Source organism: Nipponia nippon, unplaced genomic scaffold (assembly GCF_047370975.1).
Source record: "Nipponia nippon isolate SJK-2023a ecotype South Korea unplaced genomic scaffold, ASM4737097v1 scaffold_10, whole genome shotgun sequence".
Lineage (NCBI taxonomy): Eukaryota > Metazoa > Chordata > Aves > Pelecaniformes > Threskiornithidae > Nipponia > Nipponia nippon.
The window spans coordinates 31,669,445-31,693,889 of record NW_028262291.1 but is presented as its reverse complement, the minus strand read 5'-3'; the positions used below and the strand labels follow the sequence as shown (position 1 = coordinate 31,693,889).

At 47.5% G+C, this 24,445-nt stretch overlaps 1 protein-coding gene across 9 annotated transcripts in view; it reads left to right on the top strand.

The window, feature by feature from the left end:
* Positions 1–23,784, top strand: part of RGS6 (regulator of G protein signaling 6) — a 288,240-nt gene extending 264,456 nt beyond the window's left edge. For 8 of the 9 annotated variants that reach the window (XM_087746410.1, XM_087746409.1, XM_087746408.1 and 5 more), the window contains 2 exons: positions 7,612–7,665; positions 23,273–23,784. In XM_087746410.1, the coding sequence (XP_087602536.1) occupies positions 7,612–7,665; positions 23,273–23,323 (105 nt within the window). In that variant the 3' untranslated portion in view covers positions 23,324–23,784. The remainder of the gene's footprint in view (positions 1–7,611; positions 7,666–23,272) is intronic. The other variant, XM_087746412.1, reaches the window with a different exon arrangement.
* The last annotated feature ends 661 nt before the right edge of the window (positions 23,785–24,445 follow it).

Sequence of the window (24,445 nt, the reverse complement as noted above, 5' to 3'; positions counted from 1 at the left end):
GAGCAGAACCTATCAATCTATTCATTACTGGTGCAAATTTCACCCATTCTGGTTTTCACCTCCCTAGCCTCACCATGTGATCTTCCCTTTGGATGCCTTACCTATAGACCCCCCTGCAGTGATTCCCATGCTCCTTTTCTCCCTTTCCCTTGCTTTTGGCTCCTCAGAGATGTTTCCTTTTCCTTGGAGAGGAGAAATAATTGCAACCCATGCAGTAATCAAGAATTCCAGCCACATTTTCTCACAGGAGAACTGGGTTTGAGCTCTTCTTTGCCTTTTTGGTGTCTGCATGTGCTCTGCCAGCACCATGTTTCTGCCAGGAACCCCCACTTCAGGGTAGCAAAGGAGTGGTTACGTAGAGTTACGGCAGCTCCTGTCCAAGTGTCTCTTCTTTCTGAGGGGGCTGGGAGGTAAGCTACTGACCTCTGCATTTGTGGCTGTGTTCAAATGCTTCCTGCACCTCCTGACTTATTCCCATAAGTATACGTGTCGGTCCGTGTGCATGTGCATGCATGTACAGGTGTACATGTCCCACTTATATTTGGCTTTCAGGACCGTACATAAACTGAATCCTGACTCCTGCAGCCTGAGTGTGTGGTTTCCCATCACCATCTTCCCTGCTGTTTTTCTGCTGCATTCTCTGTGTGCTGCCAAATTACATTGCAGCGGCACAATACAATGAAATCCCAGTGGTATTTTTGTCCTGATTGTCATTGTGTGCCCTAAAAGCATGCATATGGTGACAAAAGGAGACAAACCCCTCTGTCTGCTGTGCATGGGACTACTGGCAGGTGGATTAGGGGAAGGTAATGGAGGGCAGCAGTCAGCCCTGTGTTTCAAAATGTCTGGTTTGAGAAAGCATAAACCAGTGCTGCTTACATTGGAAAAGGGTAGACTAGACTTAGAGTTCAGAGGCTGTGGGGAAAGAAGGAGGTGCAAGGCACAGTCTTATGATGGTATGAAGCATCAAAAAACGTTGCCATCTTCCTACCCCTATCAGCTAACGGTGTGCGACCCCCGCCCCCAAGTCTCTGTTGAACACGTGAGGGTTCATGTGCTTCAAAGCAGGAGAGTTTTCTCCTCCCAGCTGAGCCCATTCAAACTGGAGGTGGTTTTTTTGTTTTTGTTTTTGTTTTTTGCAATGCTTGTTTGCTGTCAGATCAAGCCCTGGATGTGTCAGCATGACATCCTCAGCCCTCCGCAAACTGCCGGAGGAGCAGGTTTTGGTGTCATGTTAACACAGCCGTGAAAGTAAGAATCAAGTTTCTTTTAGAAAGAGCTGTGGGTGCATATGAGTAAACATAGCGAGGCACAAAAAGGGCAGGAGTAGATTTGTGTAGATGGGCTGTTCCCCAGCTTCACACAATGCGGGAGGGGAGTTGATGTTACTCCAGAATCTGTAAAGCTCTTTGCAATCACGTTGCATTGTGTTGGGCAAGTGAACATTTCTGAAGCAGTGTAGATACAGAGATGCTGACAGAAAGAACATGAAGTTTCTGTACGCTGAGCTACACGGTAAGATCTTTAGTACCTTTGGTGCAGCTTTGAGAAGGCACCCCTTCAAAATTCCTCTAAATAGCTGGAAAGCAGAGGGAAGGAAAAGAGAAACCAAGTAGCATATCAGAGCCTGTGTGGATGGAGGATTTGGTTTAGAGCCTGCATACAAAGTCCTGGATTCACTGATGTGAGTAGAAATTCACTGTAGTTGTTTAAGAATTGATGAGTATGTCTCTCTGGGGCATGAGTACGTCTTGGCCCAAAGACATTATCCTAACGTTGCCTGTATACGACACTGATATGACATAGCCTTACTTTTATTACTGAAAATAAGTTCTGTCAGAAGCACAGACTGGGGCTGAAAGAGTTGCTCGCGCAAAGCAAATTAACATCTCTATGGCTTGAGATTCACACATCAATATTTTGTGGGTAAGTTTATGTCATTTGGGATCTTTTGCCCTCCAGCACTGGATTGTGGCAAGCTGAGTGGGCAGAAGGGAAAAGGTGGCTGTGTGGCTAAAACACAGGACTGGGAGCCACAAAATCCATGCGCTTCCCCTGGTTTCCTCACTTTCTTGTGTGACCTTGGGAAAAGAAGGTTCAACTTTGCCTGCCTCATATCCTCTTCTCTGTTGAATGGGAATAATAATAGCTACCTGCTCAGTGGAGAGGTGGCAAGGCTTGATTAGTGCTGCAAAACATGCTTGACATTTTGGAGATTTGTAAGATGCTGTAAGTTTGAAGGGTTACTTTTTTTCCACACCGTACAATAACCACAGATGTGGGAGCTTCCCCTCCTTACTCTGGGAGTGCAGTAACGGAAGGGAAGGAGGGAGAAGTTATGGGTCGGGACTGAGATACAATGACAGAATTATGAGGGGCACCAGGGAGGATAAAAGGAACATATTGTTCACACCACTAACTGATGCAAGGCAGTGGACATAGGCTGTGTACAGACCAGGCATACATACTTTGTTAATCCATTTTAGATCTTTTTTCCTCTGTTCTTCCCAGTGTCATTATTACAAATAACCACAATATTATTGGCCTCAATCCTGCAGATTCATGGTGCTCAGCAGGGAACATGAGGTTGGCCTCCAGCAAGGGTGTGATTGGAAGCAGTGGGCTGCAGAGGGGGAAAGCTGGGTGTAGCTCCCTGCCTCGCACAGAAGTCCTCCTCCCCTGCCAGGCTGGAGGAGAGGAGAGACGAGGGTAGAGTCCCATCCTGAGCAGGAATGGCTGTACACCCGGCCCAGTTCGAGTCCTGTGCCTCCATGCCCAGTCTTCCCCCTGCAGCAGATAGAAATCACAGGGCCGCTGAAAGTGGCCGGCTCAGTGGCGAAGGGCTGGATGGCGCTGAGACCCCTGACCAACTCATCGCGTTTTATTTGTGTGTCTACGCAACATGCCCCACTCATGCTGTGCAGAGTCAAGCGTCAACCTGCTCCTATTTCTGCTGATACGCACATTACTGCAGGCTACTTTACAGCAGGTAATCACCATCGCACCGCCTCCCAGCCCTCCTCCATGGTAGCCAGAATGGTGGATGGATGTCCTTAGATGGCAGTGAGCCTCATGTCAGAACAAGTGCCATGACAAACCTCCTCACTCGAGGCAAGGAGGAGTTTGGGCTGGGTGACTTGGCTGCAGAGCAGGGGTTTATTCCCTGGGGAAAGAGCAGCCTGGATTAGTTAGTGCATCATGGAAGGGGGTGGGGGTGCACAGGAGCTTTGTTAACGATGAAGGAGCAGCCAGACACGTGCTCTGCTAGTTATTTTTGAGAAGGGAGAGAAAGGAGCAGAAATGACCTCGAAGCACTTTCTATTACTCCCCTGTAAAGGTGAAACGATGACATTGGTGGGCATCCCCACATTAGCAGGCACCTGACTGCCAGCTGAAGTGGCAGCCGGGCTGTCACGGCTCCAGCGTTCATGTCAGCCTGGCACGGGGTGGCTTCCCGCTGTCTGTCCCTGCCCGCAGGCAGGGGAGCATCCTGGAAAGGCGGCCGCAGCTGCTGTGCAGGCGGACTGCAAAGCCATGGGAGCGAGCCCTGTCACACCGGGGGAAGAGCAGGTTGGTATTTGCTTGGTTTAGAGCATTGTTTTCCTCTCCAGCTCGTTCAGAGAAGGGCGAGATCTCTCTGGTCCTGTGCAAATGGACACAAAACAAATGCAAAGTACTATTCCAGCCGTTTGGTAGCATTGTACATGCCCTTTGCTTTCTTGCTTTGGACAGGTGTACATGACTGCCTGACAAGCCAGGGACCTGATCCTGGCCTTTTCCTGAGCCAGGGTCAGAGAAGTGATTATCCTTTATTTTTGTCTGACACCATTCCCTCTGGAACGCATCGTTTTCAGCAAGTTCAGGTTCAAAAAAACCCCACCCCAAGCCACAAAGTCTCATAGTAAGAAAAGGATTCAATAGCCAACAAAATTAATCCTGGGATGGAGAGAGGGAGGGAGAGATTTTTGCAGATCTGCAGTTCAGAAGAGCAAGCTTTTGGATATGTTTCCTTACCCCTTTTCAGATCCCTGTCAAAAAGCGTCAGCAAGGCAATGGCTAGGAGCTTCATGCCATGAGGGGCAGGCTCCATTTTCAGCACACGCCTTTTGAAGCATTGCTTTTATCCAGACCCTCTGTCCCGACTGCTCTGTATTGTCCAGGAAGGTTCCTGCTGCAGATTCTCTCCCCTTCTCGGTCCCATCAGAGCACACGTGACCAGTTTGATTCAGTGGCAGGACTTGGCTTGAACGTTGTGAAGATGCTGAGCAATTTTCTCATAATTACTTTTAATAATCAGTGTTAGCTGTTTTTCATAAGTTTTTTCTACTTACTCTGCTCTGTGCCAGCAGAATCTACACAAAGGAACTTAAAATTGGGATGGCTGGGTAAATAATTAATCATGAAAAAAGGAAAATTTGGAGGAGACAGTCAATAATTAGTGAATGGCTCCTAAGTGGTGAGATCTGTTTTTCTGCACCTACCTGGGCTGAGAGGTTTTCATCTGCAGCAGGGGTGGTTGTTGCATATTTTATCCAAATGCACGTCCTTTGCCATTAGCTGGTAGAGTCTGTTGGTGTATTTACTGGCAAAGATGGCCTTTTTTGCACCTAGGAAGACTGCTTGACCTGGCACGCACACGTGTTTCTCTGCCTTTGCCCTTTGCACTCGCAGCGTGTGTTTGTGCAAACGCTGCTGTGGTGCTGCAGCAGGCAAGGCGCCCGGGGTCTGCAGCCTTGTCAGACACACCCTGCGCAGGGCCCCAGATCTGTTCACAGGACTGAGAAAGATCTGACTCGGTCTCTTTTCTTTTTTTTTTTTTTTTTTTACTCTTGTTATTTTTAAATTTCCTTCCTCTGCTGTGCAAGGCAGCCTCCACACCTCTGTGCCGTGCTGGAGGGATGCAGGCAGGCGGTTACCTCCACAGCCGGCTGCCAGCCACAGGGTCTGCAGGCAAGCAGGCAGGAAGAGCCGGAGAGCCATACAGCCGGCACCCACACCCACTGCCATTAAAACTGCTCGAGCTGGCTCATCACTCTGCAGCCAGCCTGCCTCAGCTGCTTTTTATTTTACTAGAAAATGTCATGCTTTGACTCAGAGCTGGATGCTATGGGGATGAGCTTTCCACGCATCCAGCTGGTCCCAGCCTGCTGTTCCCATTTCAAATGTGCAGGGTTGCTGCAGCCTGTGCTTGCAAGGCGCTCCTGTGGGACACCGTTGGTGCGCTCCGTGCCTGCTTCCTCACACATTTCTTCAGTCACGGTAGGGAAACAGCCTTGCGCGTGGCCCCCTGTGCTAGGTGAGCTCTCAGCCACCCCAACAAGGTGCTTATCATCTTTAGAGACCACCGTCCTGCCTTCCTGCTGGGTGGGAAGCTGCGTCACCTTTTGCTTGGTAGCAAAAACAGAGATGATACGTTTAGACAGCAAGTGCAGGGGCACGCTGTGGCCTGTTTTCAGCAGCTCACTCTCCTTTGCCCCCAGTGCACGCCAGAGCTCTACTTCAAAATGCAGTTGGGCCAGACGCTGATCTTCCAGCCTGCAGCAATGCAATGCTGCAGACTCCAAGTGCCTTGCTCCCCTAGGGAGCCTTGCAGAACACTCTGTCTTTGTCTAGGTATTTCTTCTCCTGGGTGAAATTGTGCCTTTAATTTGGCTGCCAGTGGGTCTTGCTGCCCCTGCAGGATACCAGCGTGGAGGCCCAGTGCACAGCTGTGCACTGCTGTCCTCAGTCCCACTCATCGTGATGTGTTCAGCCAAGGCGGCAGGACCGCAGCCCCTTTCTGTCACCTCTGCTGTCTCAAGGTGCAGGGACACCTCTGAGGCTCCTTCAAGGAGGGAATCTGCAACGCTCTGAGCACTTGCACTGCTACGCTCGGCAGAAGAATAAGGCTGATGTTTCTTTTCCCTTTCCTCTCTCACATGCAGAGAGAGGCACCTAACGCTTGGGTTAGTGCATGTTAAAAACTCCTTTGGGGAGCATTGAGCTGGGTATGTCACTGCCTCCCTGCTGGCCAGGAAGCCTGCCGTGTCACTTGGTACATGCTCTGAGGCCTTGGCTCTGTCCTCAGTGTTGGCTAAAATGACATGCCTCTAGCTTTCACTTTTGATACCACTTCTGGGACATCAGAGCTGATGGTGGGGCTTCCTCAAATGGTTGTAAGTGGGAAGGTTGCTTGACTCTTTCCTCTGGACAAAGAATAGTGCTTGTCTTAAAAGGGCCTTATGTTCTGGTCTGATCTCTGGCGATGCGGCAGGAAGAATGAGCTCCACCTCTGCCTGGTGGGGTTGCTTCAGACTAACCTTGTAGACACCAGAGAGCTGTGGCAGCTGTGATGAACATGCAGAAGAATCAAAAGGCTTTGCCTAGACTCACCTACACAAGTTCTCATCCAATTTATCTGATATGCTTTTGGCTTCCTTACATCTTCTCTGTCTGGTTTTTGCACTGGTGCTTTGTCCTGGGGGTTGTTACTGCAGCTGAATCTGTGGCAGATGATATGGCAGGTAGGCGCCTCTGATGAGCACCTCCAGTGCAATGCTTATTTCCAGTGCACTGTCATGCACCATCATTACTGTGGGTTTCCCTTGTATGTAGCTCCTTATCCCCTTTGCTGCAGTTTTACTTCTGTCTTATCACCTCCATTTTGCTGGCTTGCCACATTAAAATAAGTTTCTTTCCTGGAAATCAGCACTGCCCACAGCTTTCGAAGTGCAGTGAGGCTTCCTTCATATTACTTGAGTTTCTTCTCTTCTCCATAACAATTTTTTCTCTTAGCTATTCCAGCAAACATGCCAATAAATTATTTAGTTCTTCCTTGTTAGTGACAATTAGATCTCCCTTGTGCCAAATGAATGAAGCACTGTGGTGAGCAACCTTCCCAGGGACACGTTAATAAAGCCATGATGCACATGCTTGTCTTCTCACAGTGAAGTTGAATATCTTCTTGCATATGAATAGTCTTGTACTCCAGATGCAAAAATATCGGTGCCCCAAAGCTGCCTGTATCTTTCCGTGGCCTTGCACAGACATACGTATGCTGTCTTGTGTTCTGATATAGCCAAACATATTGGAAATGTGCTTCTACCCTCTGGATATATAGAGGAGTGTAGGTTCCCTGGCAATGAGTTCAGTGGTGGTTTTCTTCCAGCACTGGAGTCACTCACACATTGCTTTTTAATATTACAAAAGTTACTGTGTTTTTTTTCATCTCTCTAAGCAAGTAGATGGGAGCCTCCGATCAGCTGTTTGGCAGATGTTAACCAGAATCAGAGGTCCCAGCTCAAACAGCCACAGAAGGAAAATTCAATGAACAAGAAATCAATACCAATAGCTGTGAGACGCAGCAATGCACAGACCTGTTTGAACCGTTCAAAAAACTTGCAGGAGAAAAGGTGACATTCTCCGAGAGTAAAAGGAGGGATGTCTCTCATTCTTTAAGGGGTTTTCGTTTCTTACGTTTGCTGTTGCAAACATTGATTTCTGCTTTTTACATTTTTTTACAACTTTTTCCCCTTGCTGCTTCCTTATATTTTGCTGCTGTTTTGAAAAACTGCATTTAAGCTGAAGGGATTTTTTCTGTATTTTTTTCTCCCCACTTTTTTCCCTGTTAAGCCAGAGAATGAGCAAGGTCGTAGAACTTCTCTAGAAAAGTTCACTCGCAGCGTGGTAAGTTCCTTTTCTTTTCCCTCCTCCCTTTCCTCAGAACTTCATTTTCAGTTGGGGGGAATGTGGATGCTTGACTTTTTATTTCATCCTTTATTTTTGCAGCTAGCATCTTTGCAGCTTCTCTTTTAAAACTGTAGCTCATCTAAATAGTAGCTCTAAAGAAAGGGGGGTGGGGGGGGGTGGGAAGCAGAATTCCATAATGCTTATTCTGGCTTATCATCACTGCAAAAGCAAATTGATTTTTGTCTAGAATTAAATGCAAGGTTGTCTTTTTGCTGTGTTCCCACTACAGTATTTGTTGTGGCTTTTCCTTGCGCAATGAAGTAGAAGAGCATGGTTCTCATAGTGCCATTGCAACAGTATCCGTATGGTTATATATAGTGCATGGTTAATGATACCGTATGTATATACACATACATATCCACCCACAGCACTGCAGCCGCTTCTTCCATTGCCCCCGTCTGTCAGTGCTCGTGTAAATAGTGATGGGCGATACCCTTTGACACTTTCATGATACCAATACAGGAAAAGGAGCGCAGTAACAGCAAGAAACACGACGCTGTTGAACCTTTTAGATAAGGGGATGGTGGCATCTCAAGGCTAGCGGACAAATGTCCTCTACTCTCTTGTCCTTTGCCAGTCTCCAACCTCCAGCCAGTCCTTCCAGGTGGGGGAAGCTGGTCTGGCTGTGAAGGGATGCTACAGCACAGGGTGGCATTGCGCACCAGCCAGGGCTGCTTCTCTCCAGAGCTTGGGCAAGACCCACTCGCCTCACTTGCTTTCAGAGATCTGCGTGTGCAGCAGATTTTCTAGAGAAAGGGAAGAGCAGGGAGAGGGCGCAGGACCAGAGGCAGATGCTGCAAGTGGGGTGGAGGAGCAGGGATACTGAGCAGTTCAGGGTGGTGCAGGCTGTGTGCATGAGGTGACACAGAGCAAGCACAGGGCTAGAGCTGAAGATGCAGCAGCTCGGTCAGTGGGGAATTACTCTTGTGTTGGCTCAGTATCAAGTACACTTTGACTTGATACATCATATGGTTTTGGCATACTGCTGTGGTCTTCATGTATCACCCATCATCAGTTGTAAGGTGATACTGGGACAGCAGAGAGTCATCAAGCAGTTGATTCCCGTAGAAGGTACTGTACAGAGCAATATTTCATAGAAAGTTCATAGACCTTGTTACAGCTTTATAACAGCTTTGTAATGAAGGCATTGGACTATGCGTATATACAGTACATATGCTTGCATTTGTGTGTGTTTGTACGTATACTGACATACGCGCTATATACATACACATGAAATATAAAACATTTGTACATGCAGATAGAAAAGGGGAAACTGCACAGGTAAGTGTGATCTGTCCTAGAGCAAATAAGCCTAGAGGGGTTCTTTCTGATGCTGCCATGCTACTGCACAAGCAAACCCAAATGCAACACGCAGAGCTTTGTAGTATATCCACTGGCAGACTTCCTGAGGAATGTATTTATATAGCTAATGCATATGCACACATTTAAAATATGTTGATACAAAATATATCACTATGCCCATCTGCATATTTACTACTTTCTAAGAGTCTGCCAGAAAGAGGAGTAGGCAAGATTTTTTTTTTAAACAAACTATGCAGAAATATTTACACCAAGTGGTAAATTCTTCTCCCAGATTTGCCAAATACATAGAAGAGTAACTCTCACTTTACTAGACTGGCTGGGTTTATAGTAACACAGCTGAGGATGGATTTTTCTCTTGCATTTGAGTTGAAGGGTAACTTGACAAGCTCAGTTTGGGATGGTAGAATTATAACGTAAGTACTTGTAAAGAAAATCATCATAGATTGCTCGGCACTTTAGTTCATTTTTGTCTTACTGGCTAGCATACTGTAAACATTTTCTTTCATTTTTCTTAATACAGATATAAAATGTCATCCTCAGATGGCGTGGTAGCTACTATGTAACTAGGAAGGGTCTGAATTTTTTATACTTTGCATTATGGCAGTTTGTCACTACCATCAGATGAAAAAATAGTCACTATGTTGACATGTCCTAATATCCTTGGTGGAGAGCATTACCAAAGCAGTAACTTCATGGTATACACAGGGGACTAAATTAAGACGAAGTTAATTCTGCATGCTCTAGTTCTCCAAAATGCACTGCAGTTCCCCAGCTGTGCAGGAGTGGAGCAATACAGCGGCCCTCGTTCCCAGAGCTCCACTACGCTTTAGTGATTGCTCATTACAGGATCACATATTCAAGCTGACCCTGCAGAGATGCGCTGAAGTTAAGCATATACTTAAGGTTTGGCTGGAACAGAGCCCCAATGCTCGGATCTCTTCAGGGGGGAGCCTGAGCCTAAATTTGCAAACAGAATAATATGAGGTCACATTTCCAGTGATGGCTCTAAGAGGAACATCCAAAACAACCAGGGCTAGAAGTTTATTTGCCTTAAGGAGCCATCAGTGAGATGAAGCAGTGGCTCCTAGACTGGCTGTGCTATAAACTGCCCGGGGACCTGGGCCACCTCCAGACTGTGCTGCTCTGTGTGGCACTGGGATGGTGCAGTAGACCCTGGGTGAAACTTTCAGATTTGGCTGTGGCATGTGACCCAGCGTTTTGGGGAGTGATTGAATTGAGGTCCTTGAAGGCTTGGCCTTAGCGTGGCAGCACGTGCTCCGGGCCACGCACCTCATGGTGCTGGGGCACTTGGGCAGATGCGCTGCCTGCCGCGGCAGCTCCCGGAGGTCTGAGCCAGCCTGGCGAGTGCTGCCCAGCCAGGCGCGCCCCGCAGCCTTCGCACGCACCGGGAAACCCTGCCAAGGTTACGGGGAGTGGAAATGTAATGCAAAACTTGGGGCAGAACTCCCGAACTTTGGTTTTGGATAAAAACAGGAATTTTAAGGTAAATTGCATTTGAATGTCAAGACTTAAATACGGATTTCAAGAACACAATTTGACTGAACATGTATGTCATTCAGCAAAAGCATCAAGAAAATTATTAGTCAAGGCATAGCTCAAAAACACTTACAGTGAGGAATAAAGTGGCCTGGCTGTGTTCGTTCTTTCTGCATCACCTTGATTATTAATAAGGTCATAATATTTAAAATGTGTTTTAAAATACGGAGCAAATTCTCTCCCAGCATCAATCAGTTATTGTTTCTTATAGTACTCTGGCACTTCAGGCCTATTGAGGACCTCCCCCAAATAATTTTTAGCTCATTGTTTCTTCAAATAAAGCAGTTACTTTGATTAAATTTGCTATAACTTTTCAGCTGTGATAAGCAACACGGGGAAAAACATATATCTAATGATGTTACGGTTTCCTTTTGCATCACTGTGCTCAAATTTGGGCAACTTGGTTCCACTAACAATGTAGGTGGCATAGGGCCAGAGCAGGAGCGTGGAAGTGGAGGTTCATGACCCCTTCCTTGCTCATGGTGCTGTACTTACAGGGGTGCTTTCCATACCAGAGGCGGCCTATTTGTAGCCAGAATGCCAGGCATGCCTGACTCCTTCGATAGTGAGTCTTCACTTGAGTGAAAAAAAATCAGACTCTAGGTTCGTCTGTTCTGGTTGCTTGGGTCTCATGAGCTCTTGTTTGAGAAAGACAGGAAGAAAATACACCACTTCAGAAGAAGAAACAATAAAACTTTGTTGACAAACTGCAAACAATATTGCAGGCTTTTTGTCTCTTACTTGGGTTAAATCCCACCCCAGAAAAATCTTTCAGTGCTTCTGAATTGCTCTCCTGCACTGGGTGGAAAGCTGCACAGCTTGGCTTTGGGAGTGCAGACTCGGAGCAAGTGGAAGTCATCTTACCCACAGGGCTCCTGCTCATCTCAGAGTCATAACGCAGGAGACAGAGATTAACCCCAGACCATTTGACATCCTTTAGAAAGGCACCGTGGAGCCCTGCTAGCCAGCCAGAGGCTTGCCACCTTCAAGGGGATCAATGGGGAATAAGAAAGAACAGGGTTTTACAATTTTTGTTTTTTCATACCACTCTTCAATTCCTACAAGACCCACTGTCTCCTCTTCCTTGGCTTGGTAGGAGAAGGCAGCTCACGACTAACAAATGCACCAAGTTTTTGCACCAAATCTTTCTGGAAGCCAGGTGCTATCTGGTCTGCATTAAGTAGGACACTGACAGCAAGATTCTGCCAGGAGAATGTTCGCTCTGGTGATGGTTCACCTTTTACTTCCAGGTCCTTTCAAAGTATCAGCTGATACCTTTGTCCAATGATCAAGAAGGGGGTTGATCAGGTCCTCCTGTAGTGAAGGGCATAGTTTGCAGTGCCTCCCTGTCTGGATTCCCCTTGGAGCAAGGGGACATCTGTCTGACCCAGCGCCCAACGTGCCAGACATCCTCAACCTCCTCAGCTTACCTGCCTGAAGTCTGCAGCTGCAGCATCAGTGTGTGTTTCATGGCAGCCCCCCACCTCAGCCCGGGCAGCAGCTGTGTGGTCCCAGGACCAAATGTCATGGTCATCAGTCATCTAGTGAACACCAAAGCGCCACATCCGCATGATGGAGCAGATCACTACAGGGCATGCGTCACGCAGCACTGCTGGAGCAGAGGGGCAGCAGATCTCTTTTTCTCCCCTGTTCAGGTTTTGAGGAGTCCTCAAAAATACATGGGCAGCACAGTGGTAGGATAAACCTCACGGTCCCTGATGCCTTCAGCCCTATGCCGAGCTCCCAGGCAGAGCTGAGATCGCAGATATAAAGCTAGACTGGCTCTTCCATGCTCTCCACGGGGGCCCTGGGGAAGGGTAGATCTCAGGGAGCTGCAGATCTGACAGTCTATTGCATCAGAGCGCTTACTAATCCACCTCATTTAAAGAATGATGGCACTGTGCATGGTGGCAGGTTTATCTTATTACAATTTTCCTTTTGAATACAGCAAGGATTGACGTTATGAAAGCAGAGTTAGCCTGTCTTCTCTCCCAAGTGAAGATAAATGGCATCATAAAAATCAGACATCATGTATCATATATGTTATAAATAATACCTGGTATTGAGGTAATAACTTAATTTTAAAGACACACGTACACACAAATCCATATATCTACATCTCTCTCTTCTGTCATATTTGATCATCTTGCTAATTAAAAGGAGCCTGCTATACTATTTTTAGCCATGCAGTCTCAGCCTAGCTGTTTAAACCACTGTAGTTTCCCATCTGCTTTAGAAATGATTTAATAATCAGATAGACAGAAGCTTAGTTCTCATAAGCTGAGATGATCCTTCAGGGCCAAGAGTAGAAGGAAAATATATTTTAATGAGTACATTTAGGGAAACCACTGCTGCTTTTGTCTCGCAAAGGAAGCCACCAAGTCTCTGCCTAACTTGTGCTGGTGGCCATTTACATTTAACGAAGGGGGAAACAGGAGTGGGTTCCTTTGTTGCATCTTGCAGCATCTTGAGTATTATCTCTAAAAGCAGCAAAGGTTGCTCCAGCAATAACAGGGATTAAACCTATGGATACCAGACTCGGCAGGTAACTTAGATAAGGCTGGGCCGTGATACTCAGACTTGAATTCAAACTTTCCTAAAATTGCTATATTCCAAGGAAGAAATTTCCCCTGTAAGAAAACTGATGTTAAAATTTCTGACTCAATATCGAGGTGGTGACCGAATGCTGAGAAGATCTATGCATTTTATTTCCAGCTGACCTTTCTTTAAGAACAAAAGGTGCACGCACACGTACAACTTTTGAGAGTATCAGAGTTCTCAATCTTCATGCTTTAAAGGACAAGAGAGTGGCCAGACCAGTGATACATAGTTTATTCAGAATTTTTACAACTTCTGTCTGAACCGACTGACGTGGCACACCGTTAGTCGTTACGTTCCTGGACTGAAAAAGCTCTTTACCTGCAGAAGGTAAAGAAGTTCTTGTGCCTCTCTTCCACTGCCTGAGGACAGAGAGAAGAGTTAGTTGCACAACCTGGGAGAAGTGAGAGGCGTTTGCTGGCCAGAGTCCCTGGTGAAACTCAGCCCAAGCAATGGCAGGACCTGGCAGCTCCAGGCAAAACCAACAGCCTCAGCCAGAGAGTGCTGCACTGGACTGGGGGGGTGAAGAGGCAAAGGCCAGACTTTTGGCTGGATATTGGAGTCTGTGGGAAATCCCTTTCCCTGTGTTTTCCCTGCCTCCTTCCTCAAGCCGTAGTGGTCCAGCGCAGTGTATGCGGAGGTGTGATGTGCACAGGGCTGCCGTGGCTGCCTGCAGCCTACGCTTGCACGTGACAAGCTACAGGCTGTACTGTATCTTTCATCGTTACGGTCTGTAAAGAGCGTAATACTTAACGGGAAAAGGAGCCCTCCTGTTAAGTCCTAGAGGAAATGTGAGTATGTAGTGAGACTAAAAGACTCGGGAGATTTATTTTAAAGTCAGCATAGTAGAAGACATCAGATAAAGAGAAGAGATGTGGTGTGAAATGTATCGAGGAGTCAGGAAAAGCAGGGAGCTTTTCCAAGTGGTAAACTGAACTCAGTGCAGAAAGAGAATAAGGTGAAGGAAGAGGTGGTCTGTGTTTGAGCTGTGCGGGAAGTAGACTGAAGATTAAGAATATAAGAATGAAAGTTTTCTAATTAGCTTTCTTAAAGAATCCTGGACGTTGTGGATGGAACATTTTGTACGGGACAGCAAGTCAATGAAGACTGAAGATTGTCTCAGTTCCTAAGCATAGGTGAATAACTGAATCGACAGACTGGCCCAGCTTCATTAACCATAGGAGACAGAGCTGCAGTAGGCAGAAAGCAGAAGCTGGTAAGCAGGAGCTGCTGTAGTCCTTACATTAGCAGCAGCAGGGTGGTTTTGTCTTCTCATCCAGAAGCAGTGTAGGCAAAGTCCCACATTGCATCCTTAATGACTGTGGAGCCAGTGTCCCACCTTGGTTTCTCGTGCAAGGATGACTTTTCCGGGAACAAGAATAGGACTGGAGATCTTGTATTTGATATAGTTGTCATGCTTAGTGGCCAGGATGCTTTCTGTCTGAGCCTAAAACATCCTCCTCCTCCTTGCAGTGGTGCAAACTGGCATTTTCATTGTAGTATTTCCTCTGCTTTAGTTTTCTGGTATCTTTTGGCTATTTCATAATGAACTATCCTTGGCTCAGGACTGTAAGTGCATCTCAGTTTGGTACCCAGAGAAACCCGAAGTCCCATGTTTAGTTTCAGTTCCATGTGTATCTCTTCATTTGAGTTATACAACTATGAAAGCCTTAGTGTCTACCCTGCCTGCCTGGCTGGCCCTTCCTAGATGCTCTCGGCAGCCTTCTCTTCCAGCACTGTGTTGTTACCCTCTTCTTCCCAGCCACCACTTTCCCATCTTCCTGATCCTCAGCTTCATCCCTTGGCCACTGTTACTGTCTCCTGCTGGTTTTTATGTCCTCTCGGATTGTCTGCTGTTGGATCAGAGTCCAAGTCACACTCAAACTGTCCTGGTCCTATTCTTAATTCATGAGTGTGGTGTCACACACATGAAATGTGTTGATGGGATCTTTCTCAGGTGAACTGTGTGATATTTTGCACAGCTGTGTGTTACTGTGATGTATTACAAATACTAACCCCGAACACAGTAAAGAAGGCATAAGGCTGGAGAAAGAATTGCTGGCTGATATCATTAGAGCTCTCTTTTTAACTGGTTCCTTGATAATCTCATAGAACTGTCATATACTTACCAGCTTTCCCACTTTTTCTCTTTCCCAGCTCTACCAGCTTGCATAAATAGATAACAGCATTTGAGGGCATGGAAAGTATTCATGACCTGCAATATAATAAAGACAAAGGTTTAAGCCATTAGGTGTAGAGAATAGCGGTAGAAAAACTGGAAAGTATAAAAAGGTGATACACTGAAATGCTGATGAAGTGAGTATCAGAACAGACAGCTAGAAGGGAAGGATATAGGAAAGGATGCCAAAGTTTCTTAGATTTGGCACCAAGAAAAGACATCTGGGAAAAGGGTTATTTTTATCTTTGGAAGATATTTTACTTTAAAAGAAAATGTACTTGCTCCACTACTCCAGTCATTAACAAATGCTGGCTTTTACTGGGAAAAGGTACTTGCATTACATAGGCGATGGAAAGCATCAGAATGTACCCGAAGCATGAGGGGATCCAGTCAACATTCACAACCTGTCGTCTGGTTGTTCTCTTACGTGCGATAACTAGTCAGTGTCAGTACCTAATGCTGCAGAGGACCGGGTGCCTGGCCTGCACAGTGCACGTATTGACTGGTTGCTGCCTGCTTGAATACATCGCATCTATTCCTGGTATCGGCATAGCACCTTACCTGGAAAATGTCTGCGCTGTGTAGGCTTACGCTGCATGCTCGTCAGTTTGGTAAGTGGTGGGTTGCATTTATTGCACGTGTGCTGTGTAGTCTGTTCTGTATACAGGGGCTCCTTTAAAGGATAAGTATTCATCGTTTCTAGTGGATAAGTTATTCTTCACTTCCTTTCCTAAAAACACCGCTGTGTAGTGCTGCTGGCGCAGAATGGCAGCTGCCTTTCGCCCCCGAGGTCGCTACCTTCCAGCGGTGGGTGAGTGATCCCTGTGTGTACGGTTCGTGGAGTGCTTTGGGATCCTTCTGGATGAAAGGCACTCTGTGGAGCTCAGGATATGCTTACTATTCATTTACTGTCTTTTATTCCAGCCACACACAAACTCTGGAAGATGAAACTCGGTACTTTCCCACTGCAGACAGGTCTAGCTGCTAGCTGCAGAGACCAAATCAGGACCTTAGCAAGGTGTTTGGGGGGGAGGGCAGGCTTAGACCCTGCTGTGATTTCAGCCAAGCTTATTCTGATACTCCAAAGGGGTTTGATGTTTCAGTGGTGTTTCTGTTTTCTTCTGACTGTGCATGGTATTTACATATCTGGTTCCCAGTCCCACTGAAGGCAGTTAAACAAACTGAGTCCATAGCACACAAAGGAAAGAACAGAATCGCACCCTGCCCAAGAGCTAGACCAGCAACATGCAGTAAGGGCATTTTCTGAGGTGGCTTGAAAAAACACCCTACTACACCTTTGTATACTGGCTGCAGCGATCCATCTGCGCTTCCGTCTTCCCGTTTTTTTTGTCAGAGGGTGGGATGGGCCCTGGATCCATAGCCCGAGGCTGCCCGCCTGGCAGGGCTTTGCTGAACTGCCCTCCTCCAGTGTGGTAAGTTTAAGCAGTCCATAGGCTGCTCCAACTAATGGCAAAATTGGCTCGAACGCATTCTCAGATACAAGGAGCCCAGACTGCTCCACAGCAGAAGAGGATCTTCCTCCTGGTGCTGGTGGGATGGTAGAGGAGAGCTCCAGCCGTTATGAAGCTGTTCTAGGAGTGGGTGAGTACAGGGTTTATGTCAGCTCCTGGCTTGTGCCGTACGCAGTGGTGTGCTGGTATTTCTCAAAGCAAAGTGCAATGCCTCACTAGGAAGGGTAGGAAATCCTCACAAAATAAAATGGGTACAGACGATACCAATTTTAACATAAGCTGGAAGAGAAGAAAATGTAGGAACCTAGCCTGTGGTTGCTCAGCTTCACTGCAGTCAGCAGTAATGGCGAGAAGCTCAGGTAACTTGTCAGTCAAGCCTTACAAGAGGAGTGGAGCCCGCTCTGCAGGAGTTTGGGGGTAACTGGTGAGACCGTGCTGGTGAGAATGGGCGAGCATCCTGCACGCTGGGAGCAGCCGCTCCCCTGCTTACCCTCTACAGCCACTTTGCAGCTCCTGTTTTCAGTCTGTGTGTCAGCATGTAATTGGTGGTATTGTTCACCACATTTTGTGTGCTAATTTATGTTTTATATGTTCATAGTTTACGTGTCTGTGTTTATTTTGTGTTGAACTAAGTTATTTTCCTTTATTGTTTATGTTTTTAACTCTGTGTCATATTTAACTTCGTTAATTTATGTTACTTTATCTTATGTTTGCAATGTATCTTTTCATGAAAAAAGCTAATAAAAAGAATATTTTTAAAATGACACAAAAATAAGATTTCCCCAAGATCTGCAGTGTAATATAACATTGAAAACCAAACAGTGGTGGCAGGGCTAGGGCCCTGGCAATGTCTTCAGAAATAAAATTTGGTGGCAGTACATTGTCTGCCCACTGCCAAAGTTCTTGTAGTACTTTAGCTAAAAGGTAGGAGATCGGAGCAGTGCCTGCCGCCATGTGAAACACCTCAGATTCAAGCTGATGGATGTAGGGTTAGCTCATCTCCAGTGGAGACGCAGACCAGCCCCTGTCCTCTGCTGGGGGGTTTACTGAGGGATGGGGCAATGCCGCTCCCCAGGAGATGGCTTCTCCAGGAAGGCGATGCTTCTGGCTGGAGCAGATTGGGCAACAGGCTGGGAAAAGAACAGCCCTGAGCGCAAAAGAGGGGTAGTAAGCAAGAGATGGAGTCAGCTATAGCAGACAAAGTCCTAAGCTGGTGGGTGGAGAGCCTGGAGGGGAACAGTCAGCAAGAAAGCACTTTGGTCTGTATTGACGTGGCAAAACGGGGAGCCTGTGCTGCCATACCAGAAACTCCCCAGATGATGCATCTCCCCCGTCGCTGCAGCCACAAAGCTCCCTGTGGGATAAATCCTGCCTGGCTGTTCAGGTAAGTTGTTGACGGCGTGCATGGGAGCGCTGGCTCGTGCATGCTGGTGGTGGTGAATGTCTGCATGTTCACAAACTGCACTCTGTGCTGGGCAAAGCACGTTAACGTTGTGTGAAACCACAGGTACTACGCAAAACTAAACTTTCTATTTAAAATTCTTGAAAAAAGACAGTTCTTCACAGCCTTTACCTTCTCTCCCAACTGTGCAAAGTGCTGGTTTTGACTGATAAAAGCAAAGAGCAAGATGGAAACTCCAGTGGCTCATGCAGGAGGTTTGAAAGGAGTGCTGTCTCCTTTTTGTGTCAAATCCCAGACATACTTTTTTTTCCTCTTGGCTTCTTGCCTATGTTAAATTGCGGATTTTTGCTTCATTAAAATAATTGCTAATTGCATTTTACACTTTAGTTTAGTAGCTGCTCAGCAAAGGCTCAGCCATCAAAGATGCTAAGCATCTCCCACGACCTACAGGTTAATCGTCACTTCAGTCACTTCAGTGACTTCAGGGCCTCAGTGAGAGCCCTGATGTAAGGGGCCGAGGTCTGGCCCCCTGCCTGACATGTACCCAAGCAGTAGGATGGGCCACATACCTGGAAGTCAAATTCTGGGGGGCAGTTTCATAAGGTTTATTAAGAATTCCCTGATGTTGTCCTTGGGTTACTTCAAATTCAGATTTTACACTGCCTCTAAAAACTGAGGCTCCTGTCGTGCCAGTGTTTGGGGTAAAAAAAATCATTCATTCAGCTGCATAGAGAGAACTGAACGTTACCTTTACCAAGACGCAGTTGAAGCTGCACATGATCCTTGCCTGAAAGCTGTGTCACAGCTCAGCTGCTTGCAGGGAATGAGAGAAAAGAAAACCTTCCCGCATCCAACAAGACACGCAACATATGCCCTACAACATATGCCCTACTGCTTGTGCTATGCTGTTTGAGCGACAACAGTCTGGGTTTTTAATTGTCGTAGCCCTAATTAGTAGTGACAAATATTTTGCAACTGGAGGACTGGGGATTTCTTGATAAGCTTTAGACCCCATGTAAAAAGTTTACTCCTTACGTCCACTCTAATGTTGCCTTGAGTTATTCAGCATATGTGTACGACAGAGTAAAAGAAACACTGTGGTGTGCTGAGCTTGAAATCATATGCTTTCCAAATCCCCTGCCAGCACAGCTTTGATGAAATTTCTCCTGGAAATAAGGCAGTTGTTGACATTTTCTTTCAGTGGGGAAAAGAGAGGTAGAAATGTGGGGGCAGCTGCTGGTTTCATGCTAAACAAAGATGTGCAGAAGGAAAAAATAATTTATTTTGGTTGAACTTTTTTAAAGAAACTTGGAGTTCTTTGTGCCAAACTTTCACATCGTAATAATCCAAAACTTCCTCACTCTGTCAGAGATCTTCCCGAGGGAATCCTGGCCGAGTGTCAGATGAGAGCCAACATGACCTCTTGGGCCTGAATGTTTTTGGCATGTATGGCACCCAACTACAAACTGATTTAGCTGCCTCTGGCTTCTCAGAGCAGCCTTTCACCTGACTGACTCTGGCGCTCAGGCCACGCGGGATCGCAAAAAATACAGGGGTGCATCTCACCTCTGCTGTCTCGAGGCAGATGCAGGCCACCCTCGCCTGGTCACCCGGCCGCCTCTTTTCTGGACACAGGAGAGCGATGATGCTACGGCACGCTGATGCCATCCTGGACCGTTTGGCTGTGGAGGCCCTCCCGGCGGGCAGGGGCCGGTGGGTTTGGACGGCCAGGCTGGGGGTGCTGGGGAGAGTGCTGGCTGGCTGGGGAGTGAGCCCTGCACCGCCCCGAAGGAGCTGTGGTGGCAGCTACGCTTTGGCTTATATCAGTCGGCTGGCACAAGTCACTTGTGTCTCCTGCTGGACTTTGTTCCTAAGAAGCCTTGGAGGGCTAAACCAGAAACAGAGATGCCATGGACCAGCCCCTCAACTGGTGTAATCGGCAGCGGTTCTCTGAAAACAGCTAAGTCACATTGATTTACCTCAGCAAGTGGATCCCATCCAGTATTTCCACCTGTGACACAACAGTTTACTACCTTGTTGTGCATTTTAGAAACGGATACCAGTTTTCTTAATGAAATGCAGTTTTTTCCTGATCCTCTTTTTTTTAATGAGAATCCCTAAGATGAGAGAATCCCAAACCCATCACCTGCATCCCACCCACCTCCAGCCCACAGATGTTCATATTGCTCAGACGCGCGCTGTGAGGCTGACACTTGTCTCTGCTTTGAGTTGAAACAAAATCCTACATCAGTATGCTGTAGTTGGGGGCTGCTTCGGTACCAAAGCCGAACGTTACACTTACACCCCAGCGCTCCTGCTTGTAGCCAAAAATTTCACAGCATTAATCCTTGTATGTGATCCCAGGGATGCTTTCACCATCTGTCTTACCACAGAGGTGGATATGACAGCCGAGCAGACATTGCTGCCTGCTTCTTGCTGTCTTAAAACAGAGCTTCTCGCACCCATCTGTTTGCGTGTCCCCGGGCGCGAGGCTGTTCGGCACCTCACACTTCCCTGACGCAGTTATCCTCCCGGACAGCCAGGCCTCACGCTGGGAATTCATCCCAGCCTGCAGGCGGGAAGTTTGCTGCAGAGCCAGCAACTGGATCTGGGTTCCCAGGCTAACACCTTCCCCGTGAGAAGGGGGAGCTGCAGATGGAGCCCGCCACTTTTGCCCATGACGGGAAGCAGTCACCATCGGGAAACTGGTGAGTGAGGTTTTGCTCTGCGCAAACCACAGCCATCGGCACCATTTCTGATCCTCCGCCTTCTCCAGGGCAGCCTTTCTGTCAGCTGCCCCCTCCCCTCGGCCCAGCCTGGCACCGGCATTTCCCCCTTCCCCTTCTGAACACAGGCATGTCGAAATCGGGGCTGGATGTGCAATAGCGTTTGCTCCTCGCTCCCCGCTGGACCCTGACGCAGGGAGCTGGCGTACCCCCAAGCCGCCTGCCTGGGAGAAGATAACAAGAGGAACTGCCTGTCGCAGATTAGTTAGACTCTGACTGAATAGTCATTATACAAACCCAAGGCTTGCTTGTTTTTTTCCTAAGGAAGTATGCAAATATAGGTGGAAACTAACAATTTTTCTAAAACCAGCCATGTTGTTCTTCCGGAAATTAACTTGCACATCTTTACCTCCTTCTTCCTATAAATTGGATTCAGGAACTGGTAACTCCTTAGCACTCTTCCTCTGGTATTCCTTAACAGCAGCCAAATGACAGCCGTGGTTGCAGCCCCCCAAGCACTGCCACCTTGCCCGGCAGAAGACTTGGCCACCTCCTGGGATGGCACAAAGCCGAGCTTCCCATAAGTGCACTTAATAATAACGAAGAATTTGATTGATAGTGAAAGAAAACACCTTTTCCTGAAACAGCAGCAGTGCTGGCGTGTCTGCTGAGCTCCAGGAGGGAGCTGGTCCTTCCTGAGCCGTGCCCTCAGTGTGAGCTCCATTGTAGAGGCGGATGAGGCGCAGAGCCGTGACGATGGCTCTCTCGTCCCGGGCAGGACAGTCTGAATGATGACAGTGTTTTTGGCAGCCGACTGCCGATGTACAGAAGCAGTCAGATTAGGCCGTGTGTGTTTGTGCAGCTGAGTAAATTATTTGGTAAAAGGCACACATCTGAGTAACGAAATTAAGCTTCTGTAGAGAGCTGTTACATCCTCCTGGTACAGCCCTAAATGGGAAGAGATTAGAAATCAAAGCAGGAAGGCGTTTCTTTTTTCTTAGACTGTGAACTTGTTAAACAAGGCTTATTTCAGATGACCTGCTAAATTTTACATTTCAGATTTTCCTACATTTTGCACATACTCGTTTTCACTGTATAATCTGTTTCTCTTGCTCTTTGTGTGGATATTTCTTTCAAACAGCAATTAGTAAGACTTTCTATTGCAAAGGAAATCTTGGCTAAATATAGTAATGCAGAGGAGGTTGTTTAAGATCTGCTAGGTATTCCACAGCTCTCTGGTATTCCCTGGATGTTTATTTCAACCAAGACTTTTTTTCTTTTAAGAAAAAACATAATTTTTCAAGAGGAAAGCTAACCAAAGAAACACAGCAACTGGTGCAATACCTGAAACAATTTTTCACTATTGGAGCAGTAATTGCAAAGCCATCAGTATCCCCTGTGGGGATATACCCTTCCTACTGTCTGCGACGGGAGAAGACCTGCTGTGGGTCCTCCCTTGCTCCAGATAAAAGCAGGGGCTGCTTGGCCTAAGCCAGTGAAGGAATTCAGATGTGCAGGTGACCTTTTCCCTGGCCCTTGGTCCCGCCAGCCAGTGGGAAAGCTCATGTGGATGCCAGCAGTGCACGAGCAGGGCTGCCGTGGCCACGTGCCTGCATGGTGGCTTGGAGGAGAGGGCAGGGGAAGGCAGGGAGGCCAGACAGGACCGGACAAGCAGCAAGCAAGGAGACAAGAGACAAAGGAGTGGGCAAAGTGGGGTAGCAGCAGGGCAGGGACAGGCTAAGCTATTTCTAAAATCACTTTTTCCCTCAACCTATTTCTGATGGACGATGTGCAGGTGATACTGATTTACAAGCTGTAGGAAGGGCACCCAGCTTTCACTGCAGCCTCAGTTTTGCAGCCCTTCCCGACCGCTCTGCATGGGAGCCGTGGCCTGGCACCAGCAGGACAGTGCCAGGCAGGATGGGTAGTGGCGAGCATAGGACAGAGTTTTGCTTTGACCAGTTCCCATGTAACAGAGAAAGGAAACATCTTCATGAGACAGCATCCCAGGGCACAGCCAACTGCCCTGAGCGATAAGCCACCTGGACATTAGTAGCCACCACCCCTCCTTGCCAAATCATCTGCCTGGGGCAAAACCGCAGGCACCCGAAATGCTGGGGCACACTCAACCTCCCATCACCCGCCTCCCCATCAGCAGGGCCGGGGCGGGCAGATGCACACCCCGCTCTGGGGGAAGGCACCCGCCCCTCACTCACAGCCAAACCATCCGATGGCATCACTCACACCTCCGGGTTTCTTCTGTCTGTCTGTCTGTCCTTCTCTCCAGGGAAAGTCTCTGGTGAGCAAGCGCCTCACGGGCCTGATGCAGTCCTCCTGATGGCTTCAGCCGTCCGCCCCGCAGGAGAGACGCCCGGTACCGCCGCCGGGGACGGGGCGTTTTGGGGAGAGCAGGTCCCCGAGGGGGAGAGAGCCTGAGCCAGCGCAAGCGGAGAGCCACGCGCCGGGGGAGCGCCTCTCTTCACAGTTTACATCGACACTTTCCTACCTGTACAGCTTTGTAAGGACGCCGAGCTCTGTGCAGGTACTTTGTTTCCAATCAGGGTTTGGAAGAGCACACATTACCATAAGCAGAAGGTCAACAAGGCAAGGGCTTGCTCTCTTGTTATTTAAGGAAATGGACCCAACCGCAAGTTGGAGAAAGAAGAGCTGAGAGATCAGTATTTTTCCTTCATCTCTTCTCTCCCTGACACAAACATGGCTATAATAGATGGTGCCGCAGTCCCACTTGCTCCCTTTTTTGTGGCCGTCTGGATCCAATAAAATATCTGCTGGAAGCTGCTTCTCCGTCTCACAAAATCTCAAATGCATTTCTCCTGCAGATTCATTGACTTTAGCTTTGGTTTTCTTTCCTATGTCTCTCCTCCTTTAAAGCAATGGAAAAAAAAGGCACTATTTAGGTTCATCACTCACTGTCCTTCCAATAGCATGTAGCATGTCCAGAGATGATGGCCAGATCCTCAGCTGAAATCAGGAGAGCGTGAGTGGTTTTCATCACCTGAGGATCTGCCCCATTGAGTCAGACTCTGATCTTGGTGCAAATCCTCTGACGTCGGCGGAATTGCTCTGCATGTGCGTGTAGTGCAAATGTGATCAGACTCTGCCTGATGCTCAAAAAGTCATGTTTTAGATGTGTAATGCACACACAAACACACATACACACAAATGCGGTATTTAAAAGTGAGTTGGTTTATATCGTATTTGATTTTCTATTTATTTAAGGTTTTGCGTACTTAATGATGGATGTTCAAGCTTTACTCTGAGTAGGTAGAATCGGACTCCAACTCCAATCGCAGAGGGCCAAAATCTGCTCACGTGTGTACAGGGAAAGGCAACTCTGATGTGGGCAGATATCAAAATTCAGTCTACAGTGAGGAGGGAATTGATGGAGATGGGACCAGCAGAAGCAGGGTGTGAATGGGCAGGGTGCTGGGTGCCAGGT